Below are 22196 nucleotides of genomic sequence, written 5' to 3'. Positions count from 1 at the left end.
CGTGTGGTCCTTCTGCTCCCGCCCTGGCCCCAGGATCAGCCCAGGAGAGAGGCGTGGACGCGGGGGGCAGGGGGCGGCAGCACCTTTATTCCCCACGCAGGCCCCTGGCGGGGCGGGCCGGCCCTCAGGCGTCCTGGTAGTAGTTGTTGAAGTTGATGCGCAGCAGGAAGTCCTCCAGGTGGGGCTGGTAGCCTCGATTCACCAGCTTGCTCACCACTGGGGAGCGGGGACGGGGTCAGCGAGCAGCTCGGCAGGACCCAACCCGCCGCCCACAGGGCGCCCCCCCCCCCCCCGTTGGGGGTACGGGGCACCTTTGAAGAGGAAGTGGGAGTAGTACTTGAAGGTGCTGTAGGACTGCTGCATGAGGGCGAAGTTGGGGTGCTCGGCGCCGTGGGGGCCGCCGGCCAGGCCCCAGGGCTGGGAGATGAGCTGGCTGCGGAACTTGAGGACTAGGCTGAAGAGGCTGTGGATGATGTTCATCGCCGGCGCCGCCTTCTCCGTCAGCAGGCCCCTGCGGGAGCAAGGCAGCTGCCGCCGTCGGTCCGCTCCCCGCGGGCGTGCCCGCCGCCCGGCGCCCACCCTCACCTGAAGACAGCCTTGTGCAGGTACTCGGCGTGGGCACGCTGGATCTCCTCCAGGTCGCCCACGGAGGCCAGCCTGGCCCGGAACTCGCACCAGGTGACGTGCAGGATCTGGTTGGCGATGTACCCCTGGATGACTTTCACGAAGTGCTGCATCTCGTGCTTGAACAGCTGCAGCTGGCGGAACTGCACTGAGCTGGCCACGTGGCTCATCCGCGCTGCGGTGGGGGGGGGGGGGTGAGCGGCAGCCACGCCCGAGGGTGCGCTGGGCCCGCCCTCCCCCACTGGGCTCACCCGTGCGCTTGAGGTGGAAGCAGACATCCTTGAGCGTCCACATCATGAGCTTCAGCTGCAGCAGGAAGGAGAAGATGCCGCTGTACCTGCTCAGGCAGCCCTCGGTGACCACGATGTTGAGGGGCCAGTCAACCTGCCGGGGAGGCCAGTCAGCACGCCTGTGTCCAGAGCCGGCCCCGCCAGTCCACACGAAGGGGCTCTGCTGACCTTGTACCTGAGCTCCAGGCAACTGAGCACGTCCGGGGCGTTGGGGGCAAACGCCTCAGGCAGGAACTTGAGGGCGAAGGAGAGGTTGGCCGCGTGCGGGGTGTCACCGTGCAGGCTGTACTGCAGGGCCTTGCTCAGCACGGAGTTGAGCACCAGCGGGCTGAGCAGCTCCCCGGGCGTCTGCCCTGCCCCGAGCTGAGATGAGAGCACAGGCGTTCCCAGCTGTCCCCAAGTGTCCCCAGGCGTCCAGATGCCCCCTGCAGCCCCAGCCCGCCTCACTCCACCCCGGGTTCACCTTCTCAAAGAGTAGGTCGCTGAGGGACTGGGCGAACTCCCCGTCTTCCATCAGCAGAAAGTGCCGCAGCGCCTCGAAGTGCGCCCCGAGGTGGAGTTCCACAAAAAAGTAGTCCACGGCGGCCTTGTTCACCAACGAGACGCTGGGGGGGAAGGGCCTGGAGTCAGGGGGGCTGCAGGGGCGGGGCCGCGGGCGGGGGCGGGGCCGCAGCGGGGGGCGGGGCCTCACTGCGCAGCCAGCGGGGCGGTGACAGAGTGCTTCATGAGCACCGGCAGGGGCAGCAGCTCGCTCAGCTGCACCGCCGTCTCGTCCGTGTCTGGCTGGACCCCGGAGTCCTCGGGGAGGGCAAAGGCTCGAGGAAGCCCGTGGTGCAGGAGGCGGGCGACAGGAGGTTCTGCTGCAGGGGGACAGACCACTGTCACCTGCCGGGGACACGCTGGCCCGGCTCCCGCTCGCCCGGCGCGGTCGGCCCACTCACACATGGCCTCGTAGCTGTCCGGGTACTGCTCCAGGCGGTACTGCCCCGCCAGGCCTGCCAGGTAGGCCTGCTCCATGCCCCAGCGCTGCGCCGCCTCCTCGCCGAGGCCTGGGCTGCTCTGGGTGTCCACGCCTTCCTAAGACGACCCGGCCTCAAAAACCCGCCCCTTCCCGGGGGGAAGAGGGAGTAATGCTGGGTGGGAGCCCCACATGTCGCCTGGTCCCGGGACAGAGCCCTCATTGCCCATGAAAGGGCAGGCGGGGTGGGAGGGGCAACCAGCAGAGCTTTCTCCCCCAACCCCTAATCCCTGACCCCTGACCTGTGAGCTTGGACGGCAACTCGCAGGGAGGTCCACGGTGTCCTCACTCCTCCCTGGGCAGAACAAATGGGGCGGGGGGGGGGGGGGGCGTGCCTCAGGGCCAAGCCGACTCCCAGACAACAGACTGCTCCCCTTCTCCCCATCCTGGGCCCACAGGCACCACCAGGAGCAAGACAGCTCTGGGGGCCCTACTGACCTGGCTCCTCAGGGCTGCCGCCTCCCAGGACACCGGGCGCAGCTCCAGCAGTGGGCGAGGCCTGGGGGCCGCTCTCTGCCCCTTCCACGGCTGTCTCTGCAGCTGGCTGCGGCTCCCCCTCCTGGGCAGGGCTCTGGGCTCCTAGGCTGAGGCCTGACTGGGACCCATGGTCAGGGGGGGTCTGGTGGGGCCAGGGCACAATGGGCTCGGCTTCCCCTGAGAGCACCCCCAGAGTCACCTGGGACTGAGATACGTGTCCATGGACGTTCCACCGTGGCCGGGAGGGAACTACGTCACACACGTTCTCCCCCACCTTGATGCTGGCATCTGACACGTGTCCGTGGATGTTCCACCGTGGCCGGGAGGGGACCACGTCACACACGTTCTCCCCCACCTTGATGCTGGCATCTGACACGTGTCCGTGGACGTTCCACCGTGGCCGGGAGGGGACCACGTCACACACATTCTCCCCCACCTTGATGCTGGCATCTGACACGTGTCCGTGGACATTCCACCGTGGCCGGGAGGGAACCACGTCACACACGTTCTCCCCCACCTTGATGCTGGCATCTGACACATGTCCGTGGACATTCCACCGTGGCCGGGAGGGGGCCGTTCCCGAAGCATAACCCCCTGTGGGAACATCGCCCTCTGACACTTGTCTGAGGAGCTGCCCCATGGCCTGGCTGCCCTCTTGCGGGGAGGTCTTCTGGGGAGAACACGCATGGGGCAGTGCCACCTGCCCATCTAGGACACACATGTCCAGCTGCACATGAGTGTCCTCCCACTGGGGCTGCCCCTCACTGCCCAAGCCACCTCCCGTGGACTGAAGGGGCCCTGGGAAAGCTGAGGTGGCCACAGCTGGCCTCAGGATGGTTCTGAAATCGTATTCCTGTGGCCCAGAGGGCCCTGTGCCCACCGCTGCAGACGGAGCCGGGGGAGGCAGGTCGGAGCCAATGGTCTGCAGCGCCTCCTCCAGGACAAGAGCTGAGCCGGTGTGCAGAGGCTGCTCAGCCCCCTGGGCTGTGGGCAGGAAGTCTCGGATGCTGAGGCCCACAGACAACAGCCCTGGATCCTCCACCGGATCCAACAGCAGGCCTGTCCTGGCCCAGAGCCACAGGCCGCCTCTGCTGGAGACTCGGGGAGCTGTGGCATCAGCCTGCTCGGCCCACGGGGACCATCCCGGGCAGCCTTGGGCTGCTCTGAAGGCCCAGAACCACAGCCGCCACCTCCGTCTGGGTGCTCGGGGCACGGAAGGGAGGCCTGAAACACAAGTGCACCTTGGTTCCTCCTGTTCCCTGCTCTGTCCCCGACTTCAGTCCCCTACACCAGAATGCATGATGGGGGCAGTGGGGACACAGGCCCAGCCCCCAGCCTGGGAGCAGCTCTCACCTGGGAGCAGGCACCTGGGAGGACGGCCAGCGGCTCCGGGGGCTTCCCCTCAGACACAGCTCCCAGCATCCCCTGAAAACCGACCAGCAGGATGAGAGGCAGCAGCGTCCCCACCGCCCACGACTGCTACGCCCCCCCCACGGGGCAGCTTGCGCAGTGCTTTGCTGCAGCCTGGCCAGCACCCGGCACCACCTCTTCCCGGTCACAGCACCGACAAGCGACGACAACAGCACCACCCACCCCTCCTCGAGGGCATGCGGGCAGGTCTGTGCATGGCACCAGGGGGTCCGGAGTTCCTGAGAGCAGAGCGGAGAGCTCCCAACTGCAGCTTGGCATCACCTGAACACGCTTCTCCTCCTCTAAGAGAAAGCGACGCCGAGCGTCCGCCAGCCTGTGCCTCTGGACCCTCCACAGCGCCTTCCGCTCCCGACGAGCAGCCTCTGCGGACAACTTGCTATAATGATCCACCAGCGCCTGCCTGCAACCACACACAGGACTGGTCACCGTGGTCAGCCCACTGTGCAGCCAGTGCCCCAGGGGCTGGACAGCTCTTGGTGGCACAGGCCTCCGACAGGCAGCCCACATGCTTGGCACCTTCCCAGGCCCCCTCAACACCTGCAGGTCTCTCTGCCCCTGGCACAGCAGGCGTCTGCTGAGTGACTACCAGACTGAGCTCCTACATAGCGTGACGGAAGGGACTGGTGAGGGGCTGGGAGCTGCCCAGGCCTTCTAGGAGTCAGGCCTTGCTCCTCAGCTGCAGCTGTAATTTGAAAAGATACCTGTATTCTAATATTCCCTGCAGCACTATTCACAATAGCTAAGACATGGAAGCAACCTGAGCAGAGGAGTGGATAAAGAGGATATGGTACAGGAGCTCCCGTCATGGCGCAGCGGTTAACAAATGAGGTTGCGGGTTCAATCCCTGGCCTTCCTCAGTGGGTTAAGGATCCGGCGTTGCCGTGAGCTGTGGTGTAGGTCACAGATGGGGCTCAGATCTGGTGTTGCCGTGGCTGTGGCGTAGGCCAGCAGCTACAGCTCCGATTAGACCCCTAACCTGGCAACCTCCATGTGCCGTGGGTGCAGCCCTAAAAAGACAAAAAAAGGATATGGTACACACACACAAGGGAATATTATTCAGCCACTAAAAAGAATGAAACGATACCATCTATAGCAACATGGATGGACCTAGGTGTTGTCGTACTCAGTGAAGTAAGCCAGAAAGAAAAAAACAAACACTGTATTCTATCACTTATATGTGGAATCAAAAATATGGCACAGGAGTTCCCGCTGTGGCACTACAGGATCAGTGGCGTCCCTGCAGCACCAGGGCACAGATTTGATCCCCAGCCTGGCACAGTGGGTTAAAGCAACCAGCATGGATGCAGCTGCAGCATAGGTCGCAACTACGGCTTGGATCTGATCCCTGGCCCAGGAATTCCATGTGCCACAGGGCAGCCAAAAAAGAAAAAGAAAAGAAAAGAAAAAAAAAAAAAATGGAGTTCCTGTCATGGCGCAGTGGTTAACAAATCCGACTAGGAACCATGAGGTTGCGGGTTCGAGCCCTGGCCTTGCTCAGTGGGTTAAGGACCCAGAGTTGCCGTGAGCTGTGGGGTAGGTTGCAGACGCAGCTCGGATCCCGCGTGGCTGTGGCTGGGGTGCAGGCCGGTGGCTACAGGTCCGATTCGACCCCTAGCCTGGGAACCTCCATATGCCACAGGAGCGGCCCTAGAAAAGGCAGAAAGACAAAAAAAGAAAAAAAAGAAAAAAGAAAAGAAAGAAAAGCTAGCTTGGCATGTTATGCCCAATGATTTTCTTTTCTTTCTTCTTTAGCTGCACCCACGGCACAGGGACATTCCCAGGCCGGCAGTCGAACCAGAGCTGCAGCTGGGGCCTACACCACAGCCACAGCAACACGAGGCTGCATCTGTGACCCAGGCCACAGCTCACGGCAACACCAGACTCTTAACCACTGAGCAAGGCCAGGATCAGACCCACATCCTCACCGACTACGTCAGGTCCTTAATCTGCTGAGCCACAGCAGGAATTCCAGGGGCACAGCCTCTGCACCCAGCTTCCTTCCCATGTAAGCAGGAGAATGACATCTACCCACACACACACAAACACACGTGTGTACACACACAGGACGGCACGGGTGCACATGCGCAGATAAAGCGCACCCCTCAGTCAGCCACTGGCTCCATCACAGCTCCACTCACTGTCCCCACGGCCAGGACACCTGAGACCCCAGACAACAAGCAGGAAGTGACAGCTCCCACAAAAGGCCCCAAGCCGCCAGCTCGCCAGCTTAGGAAGTGCAGGGGAGAGCGGGGCATTCTGATGACACAGCAAGAGACAGACTGGGACGGGGTGCCAGGCAAGTGCCCACTTCAGCCAGGCTGCTGACAGGCTTCAAAATAAATGCAACAGGAACTGCTTAACTCAAAAGAAACAGGGGATGGGGACAGTGTGTGGGCTAAGCCTGGATCCCGACCATACAAACCGATGGTGAGGAGACACCCTGAGTTCAGACCACTCCCCAGCTGCCTGAGCGGGCACTTGAAAGTTTCAGAAGGGGTAAACAGCCACGAAGATCAAACCAGCAGTGGTGCCCTTGCAGCGCCCTCGTCCCGGGAAGGTCCACCTGGAGTGGCACCATGCCCATGCCGCCCTACCTCGCCTTCCTCTCCAGCTGCTCCTCCAGGGCCTTCAACCTCCTCTCCCGGTCTCGGAGCTCGCGGGCATAGCTGAAGTCGTCATCCAGCTCCTCCTGCCTGGCTGCCCGGCGACGCTGCACGACAACCCGCACAGGCAGCCTCGCTGGTAAAGCCGCCCCCCCGAGCCTGCGCCCCCCAGGAGGAGCCCACCCACCTCCTGGTCTCTCATAAACTGCTCCTTCAGCCTCTGAAACTGCTCTCGCTTCCGGGCATCCAAGGCCATCCGCTCGGACATCTGCCGATCTGCGATGAGAGTTCGAGGGGCGCTGCTGTGAGGAGCCGCAGCAGGCTGCCCCAGAGGCAGAGCGGGGACGGGGCCACACGCACCACTGAGCGCGCTCAGGACCCTGGATGCCGCTTCCCGGGCGTGGACAATCAGCTCTTGCTTTGCGATTTCCATTCGTAATTCCTGAAAAAGACCACCAGGGATTGAGGCATCTCGGCCTCTGCCCCCTCCCCTGGGTGGGCCCGGTGGAGGGGTGTGTCTGCTCGGACCTTGGGTGGGCTGTCCGAGGACAGTGGCCAGGCTCTGAGGGCAAAAGTGCCCATCCTGCACAGTGACAAGGCTGGTTCCCGGGGCAGCTGACACAGCCTCACAGAGCAATCTGGAGGAGGGGATAGGATGGAGGACCAGGCCCAGGCTGCCCAAACAGGCTGGCTCTTCTCCCACTCCAGCTCTCACCCCCCTCTTTGTTCTCTGGGGTCTGCCCTGCTCACATCTCCCTGCTAAGCACCAGATGTTGGGCCTCGGAGGCTCCATCAACGCCCCCTCCACCTCCGCCACACAGGAGGCTGGAAGCTCTGGCCCTAGTACACCTGCCCCTTCTGAACAGGAGGGGAGCTCACAGAGGCCGCCGAGCGCAAGAACCTCGGGCCCTGCTGCCCTGGAGCCATCACTCGGCCAGCCCCAGGAGGAACACGGAGACGGGGCGCAAGCAAAGACCCGGGCGCCCCACACCTTCTCCTCCTTGCTGAGGGAGCTGTGGCGTGCCACCCTCTCCATCCGTCCCACGTAGATGGCGCAGTCCTTCTCGATATCCTTCAACTCCTCGAGGGAAAAAATCACCGAGATGCGAGGGACAGGGACGTCAGAGCAGCAGAGGTAATGCTGTCGGGGAGGAGGACCTGCAGTGAGCCCAGCGATACTCAGAGCCACATCCCGCTCTGCCCCTGTCCGGTGACCTGCGTGGACAGCCTGCTTTCTCAAGAACACTGCATGCCTCACTGGCAGGCTGCACGGCTCTGAGGACATCCCAGGCTCTGTGGGGGTCCATCCAGGCCGAGGCTGCCCTGTGGCAGAGACCACCTCTGGCTCCCACTAGCCGAGGAGACCGGACACAACCACACTCACTCACTGAGTCAACCCAGGCAGCACAGCCGGCGCCCCGCCCTCTTCTCCCCAGAGCCACGCCCCACCCTCCCCAGGAGCCCCACCTCCTCAGAGCCCCACCCCTCCCCGAAGCCCCACCTCCTCAGAGCCCCACCCCTCCCTGGAGCCCCACCTCCTCAGAGCCCCACCCCTTCCTGGAGCCCCACCTCCTCAGAGCCCCACCCCTCCCCGAAGCCCCACCTCCTCGGGAGCCCCACCCTTCTCAGGAGCCGCCCCGCCCCGCAGCCAGTCTCTCACAGCACCCGGGGACTCAGCAACGAGGGGACTCAGCAATGATCCCCTCAGCAACGAAGCGGCACCAGCTGCTCCCACTGGGCCCTGAGCCTGTCCTGGCGGCTCCCGTCTGACAGCCCCGCACGGGCGCAGCTGCTGCCCACTGATCTGGCCTGCGACCGGCTGGCCAGCCTGCTGGGACATCAGACAGCAGCTTCCCCCAGAGGCTGCCCGGCACAGGGCTCGCTCCACAGCACAGCCCCTCCACAGCCGCCCCAGGCCAGAGGGCCACTACTCCCGCAACAGCTTGGGTTCTCCGTCCCACCGACACAGCCCGTCCCTGCCCTCCGGGGGCAGTTTCCATGGGGAGGAGGGAGCAGAGGGGCTCTGAAATGCCTGCAGCTTTTCCTCCTCTCTTGGAACCAGACACTCAAGAGGGCCGCGCATGAAACTCGGGGAAATGCTCCCCGTGACCCCTGCTCCCAGGCAGCCAACCCAGGGCTGAGGACAGAGGGCCAGGCCGCCTAGGGACCCAACCGCCGAGGCCATCGCCACGGCGCAACAAGCAGCCCAGGGCAAGGGGTGCCTGTCAGGCCCTCACCCGGGGGCAGCAGAGCTTCAGCAGGTTGATGGTCTTCCCGCACACGTACACGTCGTGGGCAACGTGCTTCAGGAACACGGGGACGCAGGCCTCCACCTCTTTGGAAACGAGCACGTAGCCGTGGGTCCAGTAAGACTTGTCTACATGTGGGACAGGACACACAGGGTCTGCATGCAGCCGTGGCCCCGACCCGCCCGGCACGGGGGAGGCCCAGCCCAGAGGCACACCTACCTCTGCAGCCCAGGTACTCGTGGTTCACCTGGATCATGAACTCGCCATAAACATCTCTGAAAACCCCGCTGTAAACCCAGTCGTGGATGAACCTGCCAGGGCGGGTGGGCCACGGTGAGGCGTGGGGCGAGAGCGCTGCCCCAGCCCACCTGCCCCCTACCACCTATCCAAGCCCACCTATCCTGCCCTCCCCCTCCTCAACTGCAAGGCCTGTGCTCAGCAGGTGTCTTAACTAGAGGATAAGCCCAAACTCTGTTGGGACTGAGTGCGGCCCCGCCCTGCGCCCACCGCACCGCGTGTAGGGCTCGCAGCTGGTCTTCAGGAGAGACAGCAACACCGGGTAGTGCTCGTTGCTGCAGTTGTCCAGGGCCTCCTGGTAGAGGTAGGAGAGCAGCCTCACCCCCTGGAGACACAGGGAAGAGGGTCAGTGCAGGCACCACACACGGCAGGCGGCGGCCGGGTCTACACTCTCGGCAGGAATCCAGACTCACAGTGGGGAATGCTGCCCTGGGCTCTCCTCCGCCAGTGCCCGGGAGTGCGGTGCCCACACCACAGAGCTCGGCCAGGTACCTAGACACAGAGGCCAGTGAGACCAGGCGAGCAGAACCTGTCCTAGCCCTGCTCTGGTCCAGCTTTAAAAACCACTGGGAAAAAAAAAAAGGAAAAAAAAAAAAAAAAAAACCAAAAAACCACTGGCACCTCAGGGACCTCAGCTTTGAGCTTCCTGCCAGAATCCCCCCCACGGGGGACCCCAGGACCCCCCGTGCACCTCCACCTCCTTCCCAGAACTGGCCAAGACTCTGAATCCCTCCAGAGCCCATGACCCTTCCCCACCTGCAACTCTGCCCTGCGACCCCTCCTGCACCCACCACCTTGCCTCCCTGTCCTGGATGGCTACCAAGTCCCCCGGGGCCCCCTGCCCCTCCACCCGGCTGCAAGCTGTGCTCTGCATGGCAGCCCAGCCCCCTCACAGCACCCTCCAGACCCCCCAGGCTCCTGCCTCCCCCCCTGCACCCCATCTCCAGCCCCAGGGGCCCCACACTCCTGCCCCTCTGTCTGCAAGAACCCCTCTCCCACTGAACACACCTCCCTGCCGCCCCACACCCTGCCTCCTCCAGATGGCGCCCACGGCAGACACTCTGCCAGCTGTTTACCAACTGACTCCTGTGTGCCAGGGCCACCCTGTGTGCCTCTCAGACAGGAGTCCCTGGTCAAGGCCCGGGTGGCGCTCTGCCAACAGACAGCACCCAGCACATCGTGAATTTGGCTGGGGCAAGGGCTTGCCAGACACCCGCCCACCAGGGCTGTTTCATGGGCCTCCCACCTGCCCCCACGAGCCACCAAGCCGAGGCTCACCTCAGCTGCCGGCCCAGTTTCTTGAAGAGAAAGCCAATGGTCAGGAGGCTCAGGGTGGGCGGCGTGGAGAGGACGCAAGCCCGGTAATACTGCAGGTACCTTCTCAGGCCGCTGGTGAAGGCCTGCAGGGCAGGGGTGGAGGAGAGAGGCTGGGAACCAGCAGGTGCTACCTCTCCCCACCCCAGATTGGGCCTCCGGGGGTCACGTGCAGACAGCCCAGCCCAGCCGGAAGACCACAGCCACTGCAAATCCTGTGTCTGCAGCCAGGGCGGCTACACTAGGAGTCCGGACCCTGGATCTCAGGTGGCCCGGCTTTGTGCACAGACGCCAACTCTGAGGTCTCGAGGACTCACGTCCTGGGCAGCACCACAGCAGTGTGGCCCCAGCTCAGGAGGCCTGCATGGAACACTCCAGAACCCAGCAGCAAGGAGCCAGCTGCCCTGCCTTCACATCCCAAACGACCCACACGGCAGGGCTGCCTTGGCCTCTTCCTGCCCTCCCGGCCCCCCAGACCTGCCCCAGCACCTAAAGCTCCTCTCGCGTCATCCCGACAACCCCACCGCGGTGCGAATATGAAAGGACCAAGCCAGCGCCTGCCGCCCTCCTCTGTCTGGACGCCTGCCCCTTTGCATCCTGGGCGCCGTGCCCAGTGTACGGGCCAGTGAGCAGGCTTTCAGGAGGAGCTGCTTTAGATCCGAGCCAGGGGGCACAGTGGGGAACAGGCAGCATGTGCCCAGTACACACTGTGTCCTGCCCCCAGAACCCCCAGCACCAGCCACACCGCCCCACAGTGTCTCGTGGCCCAAACACAGGTGCCCAGCTTCCGATGGGGTAACGAGCGAGTCAGACATGGATGGCCAGCCTCCATCCCTGAAGCGCAACACGGACTGGACGTCACCGAGGAAAAAAGGTTTGTCCTGGCGGGACCTCTGAGGCTCTTCTCCAGAGGGACACCCGCGATAGTGTGAGGCCAGGCCGTACCTGGAACACGAGGCCCTTGCTGCATGAGGAGTCCAGCACAGGCTGCAGGGAGAAGTCGCTCAGGCGCGCGTAGTGGGTCCCACACTCGGCCACCTCTGAGAGGAGGCTGCTGACGCTCTCGGGGGACGCCCCTGACACATGGACGCCCCGCTTCACTGTGAAGGCCTGAGCTGGCTGGACAGGACAAAGGAGAGGTCACTGGGGCCAGGCACCCAGAGCCCACCATAGCGCCGCCTCCCAGTCCCCCCACATACCGGACCTCGCCACTGCTCAGGGTGCCCCCAAGACCAGGCCAAGACACACAAACAGCAAAGGGCGCGGAAGACAGTCTCCCATGCCACCTGCGAGGTGCCCACAAACACCTGCCTGGGGGCTGAGGCTGTAAGCAAGTGCTCACCATTGATCTGATCAACTCCCAAGCACCTGCCTGAGGAAACCACAGGAGAGGCACAGCAATACCTGCCACCCACACGACTTCCCCATAACAGTCTTCGCAAACACAAGCCCTGAGCCAACCCACGAGCGGGCTGATTCCGACCAAACTCACGGCGTGCAGAGAGTGCGGGGCGGGGGGGAATGCACGGCTGCCAAGACCCGCTTTCAAGAGAAGGAAGAGAATGCATGGGCAGTGAGGTCCTGCTGTAGCACAGGGAACTCTGTCCAGTCTCATGGGACAGCCCCACAGCAGACGCTAACGTGAGAAAGCGGAATACACGTGCCAATGCAGGACCGCGCCCCTCGGCCGTACAGTGGAAATCGGCACAACGCTGCCAATCAACTAGACTTTATTTTTTTAAAAAAGAAATTAAAGAGGAGGAAGATCTCAAATAAGCAGACTGTACACATCAAAGACGCAGCAAAAGAGCAGAAGAAGCCCCAGCTAACAAAGAAGAAACTGTAGAGAGAGAGTGGAGATAAATAAAGGGGAGAACAGAAACAAGAGAGACAATCATGAAACCAAACGTCAAGAGTTAGTTCTCTGAAAAGACCAACAAAGCTTCAGATGGACTAAGAAAAAAGAAAGAGTCATTACTAAAATCGGGAATCAAGATGGGGCCATCACTACTGATTTTGCAGAAGTGAAAAGGATTTAGCCCTACGAACAATCATAGGCCAACAAATTAAAGAACCTAGACGACATGGACAAATTCCTGAAACAGGAGTTCCTACGACGGCACAACAGAAGCGAATCCGACGAGGAACCACGAGGTTGTGGGTTTGATCCCTGGCCTCGCTCAGTGGGTTAAGGATCCGGCGTGGCCGTGAGCTGTGGTGTAGATCGCAGATGCGGCTCGGATCTGGTATTGCTGTGGCTGTGGTGTAGGCCGGTGGCTACAGCTCCAATTGGACCCCTAGCCTGGGAACCTCCATATGCCGTGGGTTCAGCCCTAAAGAGACAAAAAGACAAAAAAAAAGAGTGACCCTGTGAAACCCTAAGCACTTCACCCTCAACTGCCCTGAAGTCAGAACCGCAGACCCCTCTCAGACCCCTCCCTATCTAAGCCCTCTCTGTGTGGCCGTGGGCATGCGTGTGCCCCCAGGGCCCGTGCTCAATAAACCTTGTTCTTCAAAGTTCCCTGATGGAGTCTTGCTGGGGGTACCCTACACTAGTACTAAGAACCACGAGGGCCAGCCGAACCCGACGCTGGCCTGGTGTAGCGCAGGGATGCCTGTGGGGTTGGGGCTGACCACAGATGAAACAGGCTGAACAAGCACTTCAGGCCCAGTGAGTGGGTGCCTACAGCCGTCCAGGCAATGGGCTGCGGCCAGTACAACACCTCCCAGCAAGTCCAGGTGGAAAACATTAACGTCATCTGAGTTTTATAATTTAAAGAGAATAAAAACAGCAAAACCCCTACAAAGTCCAAGACGAGATGGCTTCACTGGTAAATTCTACCAAACAAGTAAAGAATTAATACCAGTTATTCCTAAAGTCTTCCAAATTCTTTGTTTTTTTTTGTCATTTTGCCATTTCCAGGGCCGCTCCCTCGGCATGTGGAGGTTCCCAGGCTAGGGGTTGAATCGGAGCTGTAGACGCCGGCCTGCGCCAGAGCCACAGCAATGCAGGATCCGAGCCGCGTCTGCAACCTACACCACAGCTCATGGCAACGCCGGATCGTTAACCCACTGAGCAAGGGTGGGGATCAAACCCTCAACCTCATGGTTCCTAGTCGGATTCGTTAACCACTGAGCCACAATGGGAACTCCAACACTTCCTAATTCTAAGAGGCTGTTACTGCATTGATGCCAAAACAAGACGAAGACATTACAGGGAAAAAACTACAGGCCAACATCCCTTATGAACACAGATGCAAAAATCCTTGATAAGGAGTTCCCGTCGTGGCACAGTGGCTAATGAATCCGACTAGGAACCATGAGGTTGCGGGTTTGATCCCTGGCCTCGCTCAGTGGGTCAAGGACCAGGCATTGCCGTGAGCTGTGGTGTAGGGCGCAGACGCGGCTCGGACCCCGCGTTGCTGTGGCTCTGGTATAAGCCGGTGGCTACAACTCTGATTAGACCCCTAGCCTAGGAACCTCCATGTGCCACGAATGTGGCCCTAGAAAGGATTAAAAAAAAAAAAAAAAAAAAAAAAAACAAAAAAAACAAACCAAACCAAACAAAAAACACTAACAAACTGAATCTAACAGCATGTTAAAGGATTCTGTACCATGACTAAGTGGGTTTTATCTCAGGAATACATGGAGCTCCTGCTGTGGTGCAGTGGGATCAGTGGCGTGTCTGCAGCACCAGGTCACACGTTTGATCCCAGCCCAGCATAGTGAGTTAAAGGACTTGGCACTGCCAAAGCTGTGGTGTAGCTCACAAATGGTGACCCAAATCTGATCCCTGGCCCAGGCACTCCATATGCCTAGGGGCAGTCAAAAAGTTTTTCAATGTAATATGCCAAAAAATCAATGCAACATGCCACATTAACAGAATGAAGGAAAAAACTATATAGGCTCATCTCAACTGACGAAAAAAAAATTCTGAGAAAACTCAACAGCCTTTCACAATGAAAACACTCAATAGGCGTTCCCGTCATGGCTCACAGAAATGAATCTGACTAGCATCCATGAGGACGCAGGTTCCATCCCCGGCCTTGCTTAGTGGGTTAAGGATCCAGCATTGCCGTGGCTGTGGGGTAGGCCAGCAGCTACAGCTCGGATTTGACCCCTAGCCTGGGAACCTCCATAGGCCACAGGTGCAGCCCTAAAAAGCAAAATAATAAATAAGTAAATAAATAAATAAATACCTGTTAGAGCTAACAAATGAATTCAGCAAAGTTCCAGGATACAAAATCAACACAGAAAAATCAGTTGTATTTCTACACAGTTGCAATAAACAATCCAAAAGTGGAAACTGAGGAGTTCCCTGGGGGCCCATCAGGCTAAGGATCCAGTGTTATCACTGCCATGGCTCAGGTTGCCACTGTAGCATGGATTCAATTCCTGGCCCCAGAAGTTCTACATGTAGTGGGCACAGCCAAAACAAAAACAGAAATGAAAAAGGTTCCTGTCATGGCTCAGTGGTTAATGAACCCAACTAGTATCCTTGAGGATTGGGTTAGATGCCTGGCCTCACTCATAGGTTGATGATCCGGTGTTGCCGTGAGCTGTGGTGTAAGTCACAGACGTGGCTCAGATCCAGAGTTGCTATGGCTCTGGTGTAGGCTGGCGGCTACAGCTCTGATTAGACCCCTAGCCTGGGAACCTCCATATGCCGTGGGTGCAGCCCTAGAAAAGGCAAAAAGACCAAAAACAAACAAACAAAGAATAAAATACGGGAGTTCCCGTCGTGGCGCAGTGGTTAACGAATCCGACTAGGAACCATGAGGTTGCGGGTTCGGTCCCTGCCCTTGCTCAGTGGGTTAATGATCTGGCATTGCCGTGAGCTATGGTGTAGGTTGCAGACGCGGCTTGGATCTCGCGTTGCTGTGGCTCTGGCGTAGGCCGGTGGCTACAGCTCCGCTTCAACCCCTAGCCTGGGAACCTCCATATGCCGCAGGAGCGGCCCAAGAAATAGCAGCAACAACAACAACAACAACAAAAAGACAAAAAAAAAAAAAAAAAAAAGAATAAAATACGTAGAAATACTAAAAAGACAAAGAAAAAAATGTAGAAATAAATTTACCCAAGAAGACAAAAGACTTGTTGCTGTGAAAATTAGGAAACATTGCTGAAAGAAATTAAAGACTTAAATAAATAGAAAGACATCCCATGTTCATGAACTGGAATATCTAAAATTGTTAGATAATAATATACCCAAAGTGACCTCTGAATTCAATACCATTCCTATCAATATCCCAAAGGTATCATTTACAGAAATAGAAAAACCCTAACTCTAAAATTCATATGGAATTACAAAGGGCCTGAATAACCACAACAATCTTAAAAAAAAAAAAAAAAAAAAAACCAACCTGGAAAACTCACACTTCCTACAAAGCTATAGAAATCAAAACAGTGTGGCACGGACATAAGGACAGATGTGAAGACCAATGGAACAGAACAGAGCCCAGAAGTAAACACTCACATATAAGGTCAATTAATTGGCAACACCTCACAGGTATCATTCAATGAGGGAAAAAGTGGTGTTTTCAACAAATAGTGCTGGGTAAATGGAATATCCGCATGCAAAAGATTTCAGTTGGACCTTCCCTTTATACCAGAAACAAAAATTAACTCAAAATAGATCAAACGCCTAAACTTAAAGCTAAAACTACAAAACTCCAGGAATTCCCATTGTGGCTCTGCTGTAACAAATCCAACTAGTATCCATGAGGATGCGGGTACAATCCCTGGCCTTGCTCAGCAGGTTAAGGACCCAGCATTGCCATGAGCTGTGGCGGTCACAGACATGACTCAGATCTCGCATTGCTGTAGCTGTGCTGTAGGCCAGCAGCTGCAGCTTGGATTCGACCTCTAGCCTGGAAACTTCCATATGCTACAGGTATGGCCCAAGAAAAAAAAAAAAACTAGTGGGGTGGTTACACAACATTGTGAAGGTAATTACTGCTACCTAGACCACTGCAAAGTGGTTAAGATGAGTTCTCACTGTAGCACAGTGGGTTAAGGACACAATTGCAGTGGCTTAGGTCCCTGTGGAGGTGCAGATTTGATCCCCAGCCCAGTGCAGTGGGTTAAAGGAAGCAGTGGCGTTGCTACAGCTGTGACAAAGGTCAAAGCTGTGACTGAGATTCAATCCCCAGATCAGGAACTTCCATACGCCACTGCTGCAGCCATAATGAAATAAAAATAAAAAATAAGGTGGTTGGGATTGTAAGTTTTAAGGAATGTTATTTTATCACAGTTTTAAAAGGGTGGGAGGATTGATCCCACTCCAGAGAAAGGCCACTCACACAGCAGAACCCTGAGACCCTGAAAACGGCATCTGGAGCAGCGGCCCAGCCCAGCACCAGCTGCCCGAGGAGTCGGCGGCAGCGCATCTGGTCCAGGCCCAGGATGTGCTTCTAGCACAAACTCAAGTCTGAGAACAGCCGCCGGAAGGGAACTCTGAAGACAGAGACTGGGCCCTGGCTGAAAGAAGCCTGCAGGACAACACTCGCGAAAGGCTGCCCTCTTGTAAGCAGTTTCTCTTACTCAATAAACACGCAGCAAGAGACAAAGGCTGGGCGAAATGCAGAGCGCCAGGCCCCTCACGCAGGGCAGCCTGGGAGCAGGAAAAGCGGTGCCTGTCGCCACACGCAGCAGGTCCCGAGGATCCGCGGCAACGGGCCCGCTTCTCCGGTTTCACTGCTGGCGAGGAACAGCTGTCCCTCGTTCCCGCTTTAAAAGGACATCCATGAATTAACACTTTTTAGAGCTGAACCCAGACGACGCGCACCAGGCAGGCCACAGAGCCGGCTTCCCCACCCTGTCACGGGCGGCCCCAGCCGGGGGCGCAGCGCCTTCCTTACCTGACAGAGGGAGAACGTGGCCGACACGACCCCCAGCAGGACGTTCAGCGTGTCCTTCACCAGCTCACTCTCCTTCACCAGCACAGGCTGCGGGGCCTGCAGGAGGGCGCCCCCCAGCACCTGCAGCTCCCCTTGGCGGAGCCTGCAGAACCTGTCGAAGGCGTCCCTTCCCGCCTCGGTGAGGTAGGGCTCCTCTCTGTGGCCGGGGGGGCTGTGTGGGGAGAGGGGCAGTGAGCAGACAGAGCACCCTGGCTGCAGGAACACAAGGCAGAGCGAAGAGCGACCCCAGACGACGAAGTGTCTAAGACCAGGTGTGAACCCCAAACAAGCACACAGCCTCTCAGGCAGCATCCAGCAGACTCAGCACTGCTCGCAAGGGACCTCGCCAGACAGCTCTGTGCAGCATCCAAGAGGAGCAGCACATGCCCCCCCGCCCAGCACCCACGGGCACACAGCGGGCCTGAGGCTGACACCTCGCTGGTGATGCGCCTTTACGCTGAAAACAAGCACGAGGTTCCAACACCCAGGTGCCAGCAGCACACGCTCAACAGCCCAAGCGTCCACGAGCTGACGAGATAGAGTCCCTGCGTGCCAGGGGACGAAGGCCCAGCCTCAAAAGGAAGGGCGTCCCGACACAAGGGTCAGAGGAGCTGCTGCGGCAGGAACCCTGAGGACAGGACGCGGAGAGAAGCGCGCGCGGCGCAGCAGCTCAGGCAGGCGGGGACCCGCTTCCGCTTCCGGGTGCCTAAGGGAGTCGGCATCAAGGCGACAGGCAGGAGAGCGGGTGCCAGGGGCGCGGATGGGGAGTCAGGTTCTTGGGGGCAGAGGGTCAATTTGGGAAGATAAAGTTCTGGAGACGGACAGGAGGGAGGGTCACAAACTGCGGGCGTCCTTGGCGCCACTGAGGAGACACTCCAGGCAGTGCCGGTGTGAAACCTTAGGTCATGTGCACATCATCGCCCGCCCCCAAAAAGTGCAAAGAATGAATTTCTAGGAGACATCAGGGAGGCCGGGTCTCGCAGAGGACGGCTGGGGGGACACGCGCACCCTCGGGTCGCTGGCCTGCGGGGTCCCATAGGGGGTTGAGGAATAGCACAGCACGGAGGCCAAAAGAGGCCAAACACGGTATCGCTTCCTAAACGTCCCTTCGGAAACCATCAACCCCTACTGATGAACGGAAAAACCGTGCTTTAAAACCCTCTAAAAAAGCAACTTTCTTTTTTTTTTTTTGGTCTTTTTAGGGCTACACCTGCAGCATACAGAAGTTCCCAGGCTCGGGGTCAAATCGGAGCTGCAGATGCTGGCCTACACCACAACCGCAGCAACACAGATCCGAGCCACATCTGTGACCTACACCACAGGTCACGGCAACGCCAGATCCTTAGCCCACTGAGCAGGGCCAGGGATCGAACCCTCATCCTCATGGATACCAGTTGGGTTCATTACCACTGAGCCATGACAGGAACTCCCAGTAACTTAATAACAGGAGCCTAAGAAAACTCTCAGAATTTGTTAAAACTAAAAATGCTTTTTAACGGACAATGCACCATAACTTGCTCCTTCCCTCTGTCAGCCAGTATCAGACGGCAGGGCCCAGAGCAGCCAGGAGGACAAGCCCAGCCCTCACAGGGCAGGTGCTGCAGATGGAAGCTACAAGGAGGCTCGACGTCCAGCCCAGGACCAGCTCCCTGAGGGACAGGAGACGCCCCTGGGGCAAGGAGAGCATGAGGAAAGGGCCTCTGAATGGTCAGGGGTCCCGGGACAGGTGTGCTCGAGGCACCCTGCTCCTACCCACTCTTTCAGGGTCAGTCCCCGACCACCACGGCCACGTGACCCACTCGGCAAGTTCGTATGCCAGCTGGACTGACACTTCCAAGCTGCTAATCCCAGCTATCTGGGCTCTCTGAGGAAAGGCCACGTTCGGGGGGTGGGGACAGTGGCTCACGAACCATCCAATCTGCTCCCAGCACCTCCGCCTGCTGGCCTCATAGGTGAGCACGGCTTCCCACAGGTCGATGTCTGGAGTAACACCCGGCTCAGACTGGGAATCAGGAGTCAGATTGGGTGCCGACTGGAACCCTTCGTCTTCGGACTGATCCACGCTCAGAGGGACCTGGAGACCGCAGGAAAAAGACATTTCCCCCGTGACAGGGTGTCTAGACGTCACCCAAGCGCGAGGAGAATGCGGGGAGCTCTCCCGCACCCGCGCAGTGACTCCCCATCTACTCTGGGGCAAACCCAGCAGAACGCGACTTCCGACTTGCTCCAGCCCACAAGCACCACACGATGTTTTCGCCCCTAGGGAATCATTTGAGAGACTAAAGAAGTTCATTCATTATCAATGTCCAGTTTCACACAACACAGACTCATTGAGGCTTCCGAGCCTCAATATAACTTACACTGAAAGCGTTCATAGGATGCATGCCTCTGATGTAGAAATGCATTCTGGCAAACCCAGCATAAGAAAAAAATCACAGACACAGGAAAATTCATGTACATCAAGATTTTGGCTGTGACATCACCTTTGGAGACAATCTAGGAACCACATAGAAGGGAATGATGGAGCCAGGGCAGCCCACCCTTTCAGCAAAGTCACAGAATGCAAAGGCAAATGACAATTTACTTAATAACATAGGGGAGTTCCTGTAGTGGCTCAGAGGAAATGAATCTGACTAGCCTCTCTGGCCTTGCTCAGTGGGTTAAGGATCTGGCATTGCTGTGGTGTAGGACAGTGGCTACAGCTCCATTCGACCCCTAGCCTGGGAACCTCCATATGCTGCAGGTGCGGCCCTAGAAAAGACAAAAAAAAAAAATTCTCTGAGCATTGCTTAGTGAAATGCAATCCTATTTGATAGGCAACATTTGGGAGTTCCCATCGTGGCTCAGTGCTTAATGACTCCGACTAGGAACCATGAGGTTGCGGGTTTGATCCCTGGCCTCGCTCAGTGGGTTAAGGATCCGGTGTGGCCGTGAGCTGTGGTGTAGGTTGCAGACACGGCTCAGATCCCTTGTTGCTGTGGCTCTGGCATAGGCCAGTGGCTACAGCTCTGATTAGACCCCTAGCCTGGGAATCTCCATATGCCGAGGGAGCGGCCCTAGAAAAGGCAAAAAGACAAAAAAAAAAAAAAAAAAAAAAAAAAAAAAAAGCAGTTCCCGTCATGGCTCAGCAGAAACGACTCTGACTAGCATCTTTGAGCACGCAGCAGCTACAGCCCCAATTAGACCCCTAGCCTGGGAACCTCCATATGCCGCAGGTGAGGCCCTAAAAAAAGAAGACAGGAGTTCCCCTTGTGGTGCAAGGGAAATGATTCTGACTAGGACCCATGAGGTCTCGGGTTCAATCCCTGGCCTCGCTCAGTGGGTTAAGGATCTGGCGTTGCTACGAACTGTGGTGTAGGTTGCAGACATGGTTTGGATCCTGTGTTGCTGTGGCTGTGGCGTAGGCTTGCAGCTGTAGCTCCAATTAGACCCCTGGCCTGGGAACCTCCATAAGCCGCAGATGTGGCCCTAAAAAGAAAAAAAAAAAAAAATCTGAAAAAGTCCGTGTTATTGGTACAAAAAGCATATAAAACTACATATACGTTTGGGACAAATGCTTCCGTCACATATAGCCACTGAACACTTGAAATGTGGCTTCCGAGACAGGGGAGAGTTGGACGTTTTTAACCTAAACATCAGCTCAAGGGCAGAAATGACTTAACAGCATGTGCTGTCACTTAGGGGAGGAAAGCAGCAGGTGGCGGGCCTGCGGCGGAAAGGGGCTCCGCGAACCCCTTCAGCAGGTGCCCCCTCTCCCCTCCCCCCGGCTCAGCATCAGATCCCTGGACTCCAGCTGCCCTCCCTTTACCCCGCCAACGGCCGGTCGAAGGAGGCACTTCCCAAGCCTCATGAGCCGGAGGCAGGACGCAAACACGCTACCTTGATGGCCAAGCCAGAGACGTCTGCGCTGTCCGGCACCGGGGGCAGGTCCAGACGGACGTCCAGGTCGGCGGTGCGGCTGTGCACGAGGGCTCCGAAAAGCGAAACTCGGGTGTCTCTCTCAAATCTGTCCCCGTAAGGGTCGCCGTACGAGGACAGCCCAAAGGCGGGCAGGCCGGTGCCCGGCGCCGCCTCCATCACCTGCAGCGTCTTCCGGATTAGGTCCCGACACAGCTCCTCCTCTCCGGAGATGATAGAGCGCACGTCCGCCTCAATCCCGCTCAGGTGGCAGCAGTCGTAGCCGCCGTAGCGAACATTTCTGCCGACGTGCTCTTTGGGGAGGAAGTAGTCCCGCCTGCGCTGCAGCACTCGAGGGGGACCACTGCCCGCCAGCTGCACCAGGAGGTCCAGAACAGAGCCCAGCTCCGCCAGCGGCCCGCGAGGCGCCGTCTCCAGCCCCTCCACCAGCTCCTCCAGGCGGTCGGCCTCAGCGGCTAGACCGCCCACTCGCAAGTCGAAGGACAGCATGAGGATCCTGTTTTTCACCGGGAGTCTTGGGAGGTCTGGCTGCAGCTTGCGAGCCTCATCTTGAAACAGGTTTGTGAAAAGAGCATTGTAGGCCACCTTCTTGAGGCTCTGCTTGGCCCTCTTCCTGCTTCCGCGGCGCTGGCCCAAGTGAGCCTTCGCAGCCGGCAGGAGGGCCTCGCACAGGTCGTCCAACAGCTGGGGTACGCTGGCCATGCCCCCTCTTCGCGCCGGGCCCTCGCACGGGACGTCTCCTCCTGGCCCCCGGGCAGGGACGGGCGGGAGAGGCGCCGCGGAAGATGGAGCGTGGAGCCCAGCCCTCGGGTCCGCCGGCCCACCAGCCCCTTCAGCCCTGCAAGGGCGCGCGACCCCCGGCTCCCGCCGCCGCCGCCGCCGCCGCCGCCGCGTCACCGCCGTGCGACGGGCCTGCCCGTCGGAGCCGGCGCGCCGGAACTGCGTCACCCGGGAGGCCGGCGGCCGAGCGGAGGGGGCGGGGCTCGGAGACCTCCCTCGCAGGGCACTTCCGGCCTGGAAACTCGTTCGGGGGTGGGGAAACTGAAGCGGAGTCGCGCTCAGTAAAGGAGGCGGAG

General features: G+C 58.8%; 1 protein-coding gene across 5 annotated transcripts; it reads right to left on the bottom strand.

The window, feature by feature from the left end:
- On the bottom strand, positions 3–22012 carry TUBGCP6 (tubulin gamma complex associated protein 6). 5 transcript variants are annotated; one of them, XM_021091331.1, is made up of 24 exons: positions 21082–22012; positions 19113–19276; positions 17164–17374; positions 11249–11422; positions 10268–10389; positions 9403–9481; positions 8912–9314; positions 8681–8820; positions 7435–7584; positions 6804–6885; positions 6631–6719; positions 6435–6550; positions 4102–4240; positions 3763–3834; positions 2371–3633; positions 2175–2227; positions 1856–1991; positions 1606–1774; positions 1378–1519; positions 1083–1277; positions 876–1008; positions 586–799; positions 312–511; positions 67–216 (listed from the first exon to the last, which is right to left on the bottom strand). In XM_021091331.1, exons 15-24 carry the CDS (start codon positions 3128–3130, stop codon positions 125–127), a joined length of 2094 nt encoding a protein of 697 aa, XP_020946990.1. In that variant the 5' UTR covers positions 3131–3633; positions 3763–3834; positions 4102–4240; positions 6435–6550; positions 6631–6719; positions 6804–6885; positions 7435–7584; positions 8681–8820; positions 8912–9314; positions 9403–9481; positions 10268–10389; positions 11249–11422; positions 17164–17374; positions 19113–19276; positions 21082–22012; the 3' UTR covers positions 67–124. The 5 variants fall into 5 exon arrangements, with proteins under 5 accessions (XP_020946989.1, XP_020946990.1, XP_020946991.1 ...); XM_021091332.1 differs by having other exon boundaries at positions 3763–4240; XM_021091333.1 differs by lacking the exons at positions 19113–19276; positions 21082–22012 and having other exon boundaries at positions 8912–9003; positions 9205–9314; positions 17164–17344.

This window comes from Sus scrofa, chromosome 5 (assembly GCF_000003025.6).
Source record: "Sus scrofa isolate TJ Tabasco breed Duroc chromosome 5, Sscrofa11.1, whole genome shotgun sequence".
Taxonomy (NCBI): Eukaryota; Metazoa; Chordata; class Mammalia; order Artiodactyla; family Suidae; genus Sus; species Sus scrofa.
Note: the sequence above shows the minus strand (reverse complement) of the source record. Positions and strands in the feature narration are given on the sequence as shown.

Coding starts and splice junctions, on each gene's coding strand:
- TUBGCP6 (XM_021091330.1), bottom strand. CDS start 3,130: ATGTGTGTCCTAGATGGGCAGGTGGCACTGCCCCATGCGTGTTCTCCC. Junction 1,775..1,855: donor GGACAGCTACGAGGCCATGT/GTGAGTGGGCCG, acceptor GTCCCCCTGCAG/CAGAACCTCCTGTCGCCCGC. Junction 217..337: donor CAGTCCTACAGCACCTTCAA/GTACTACTCCCA, acceptor CCCGCTCCCCAG/TGGTGAGCAAGCTGGTGAAT.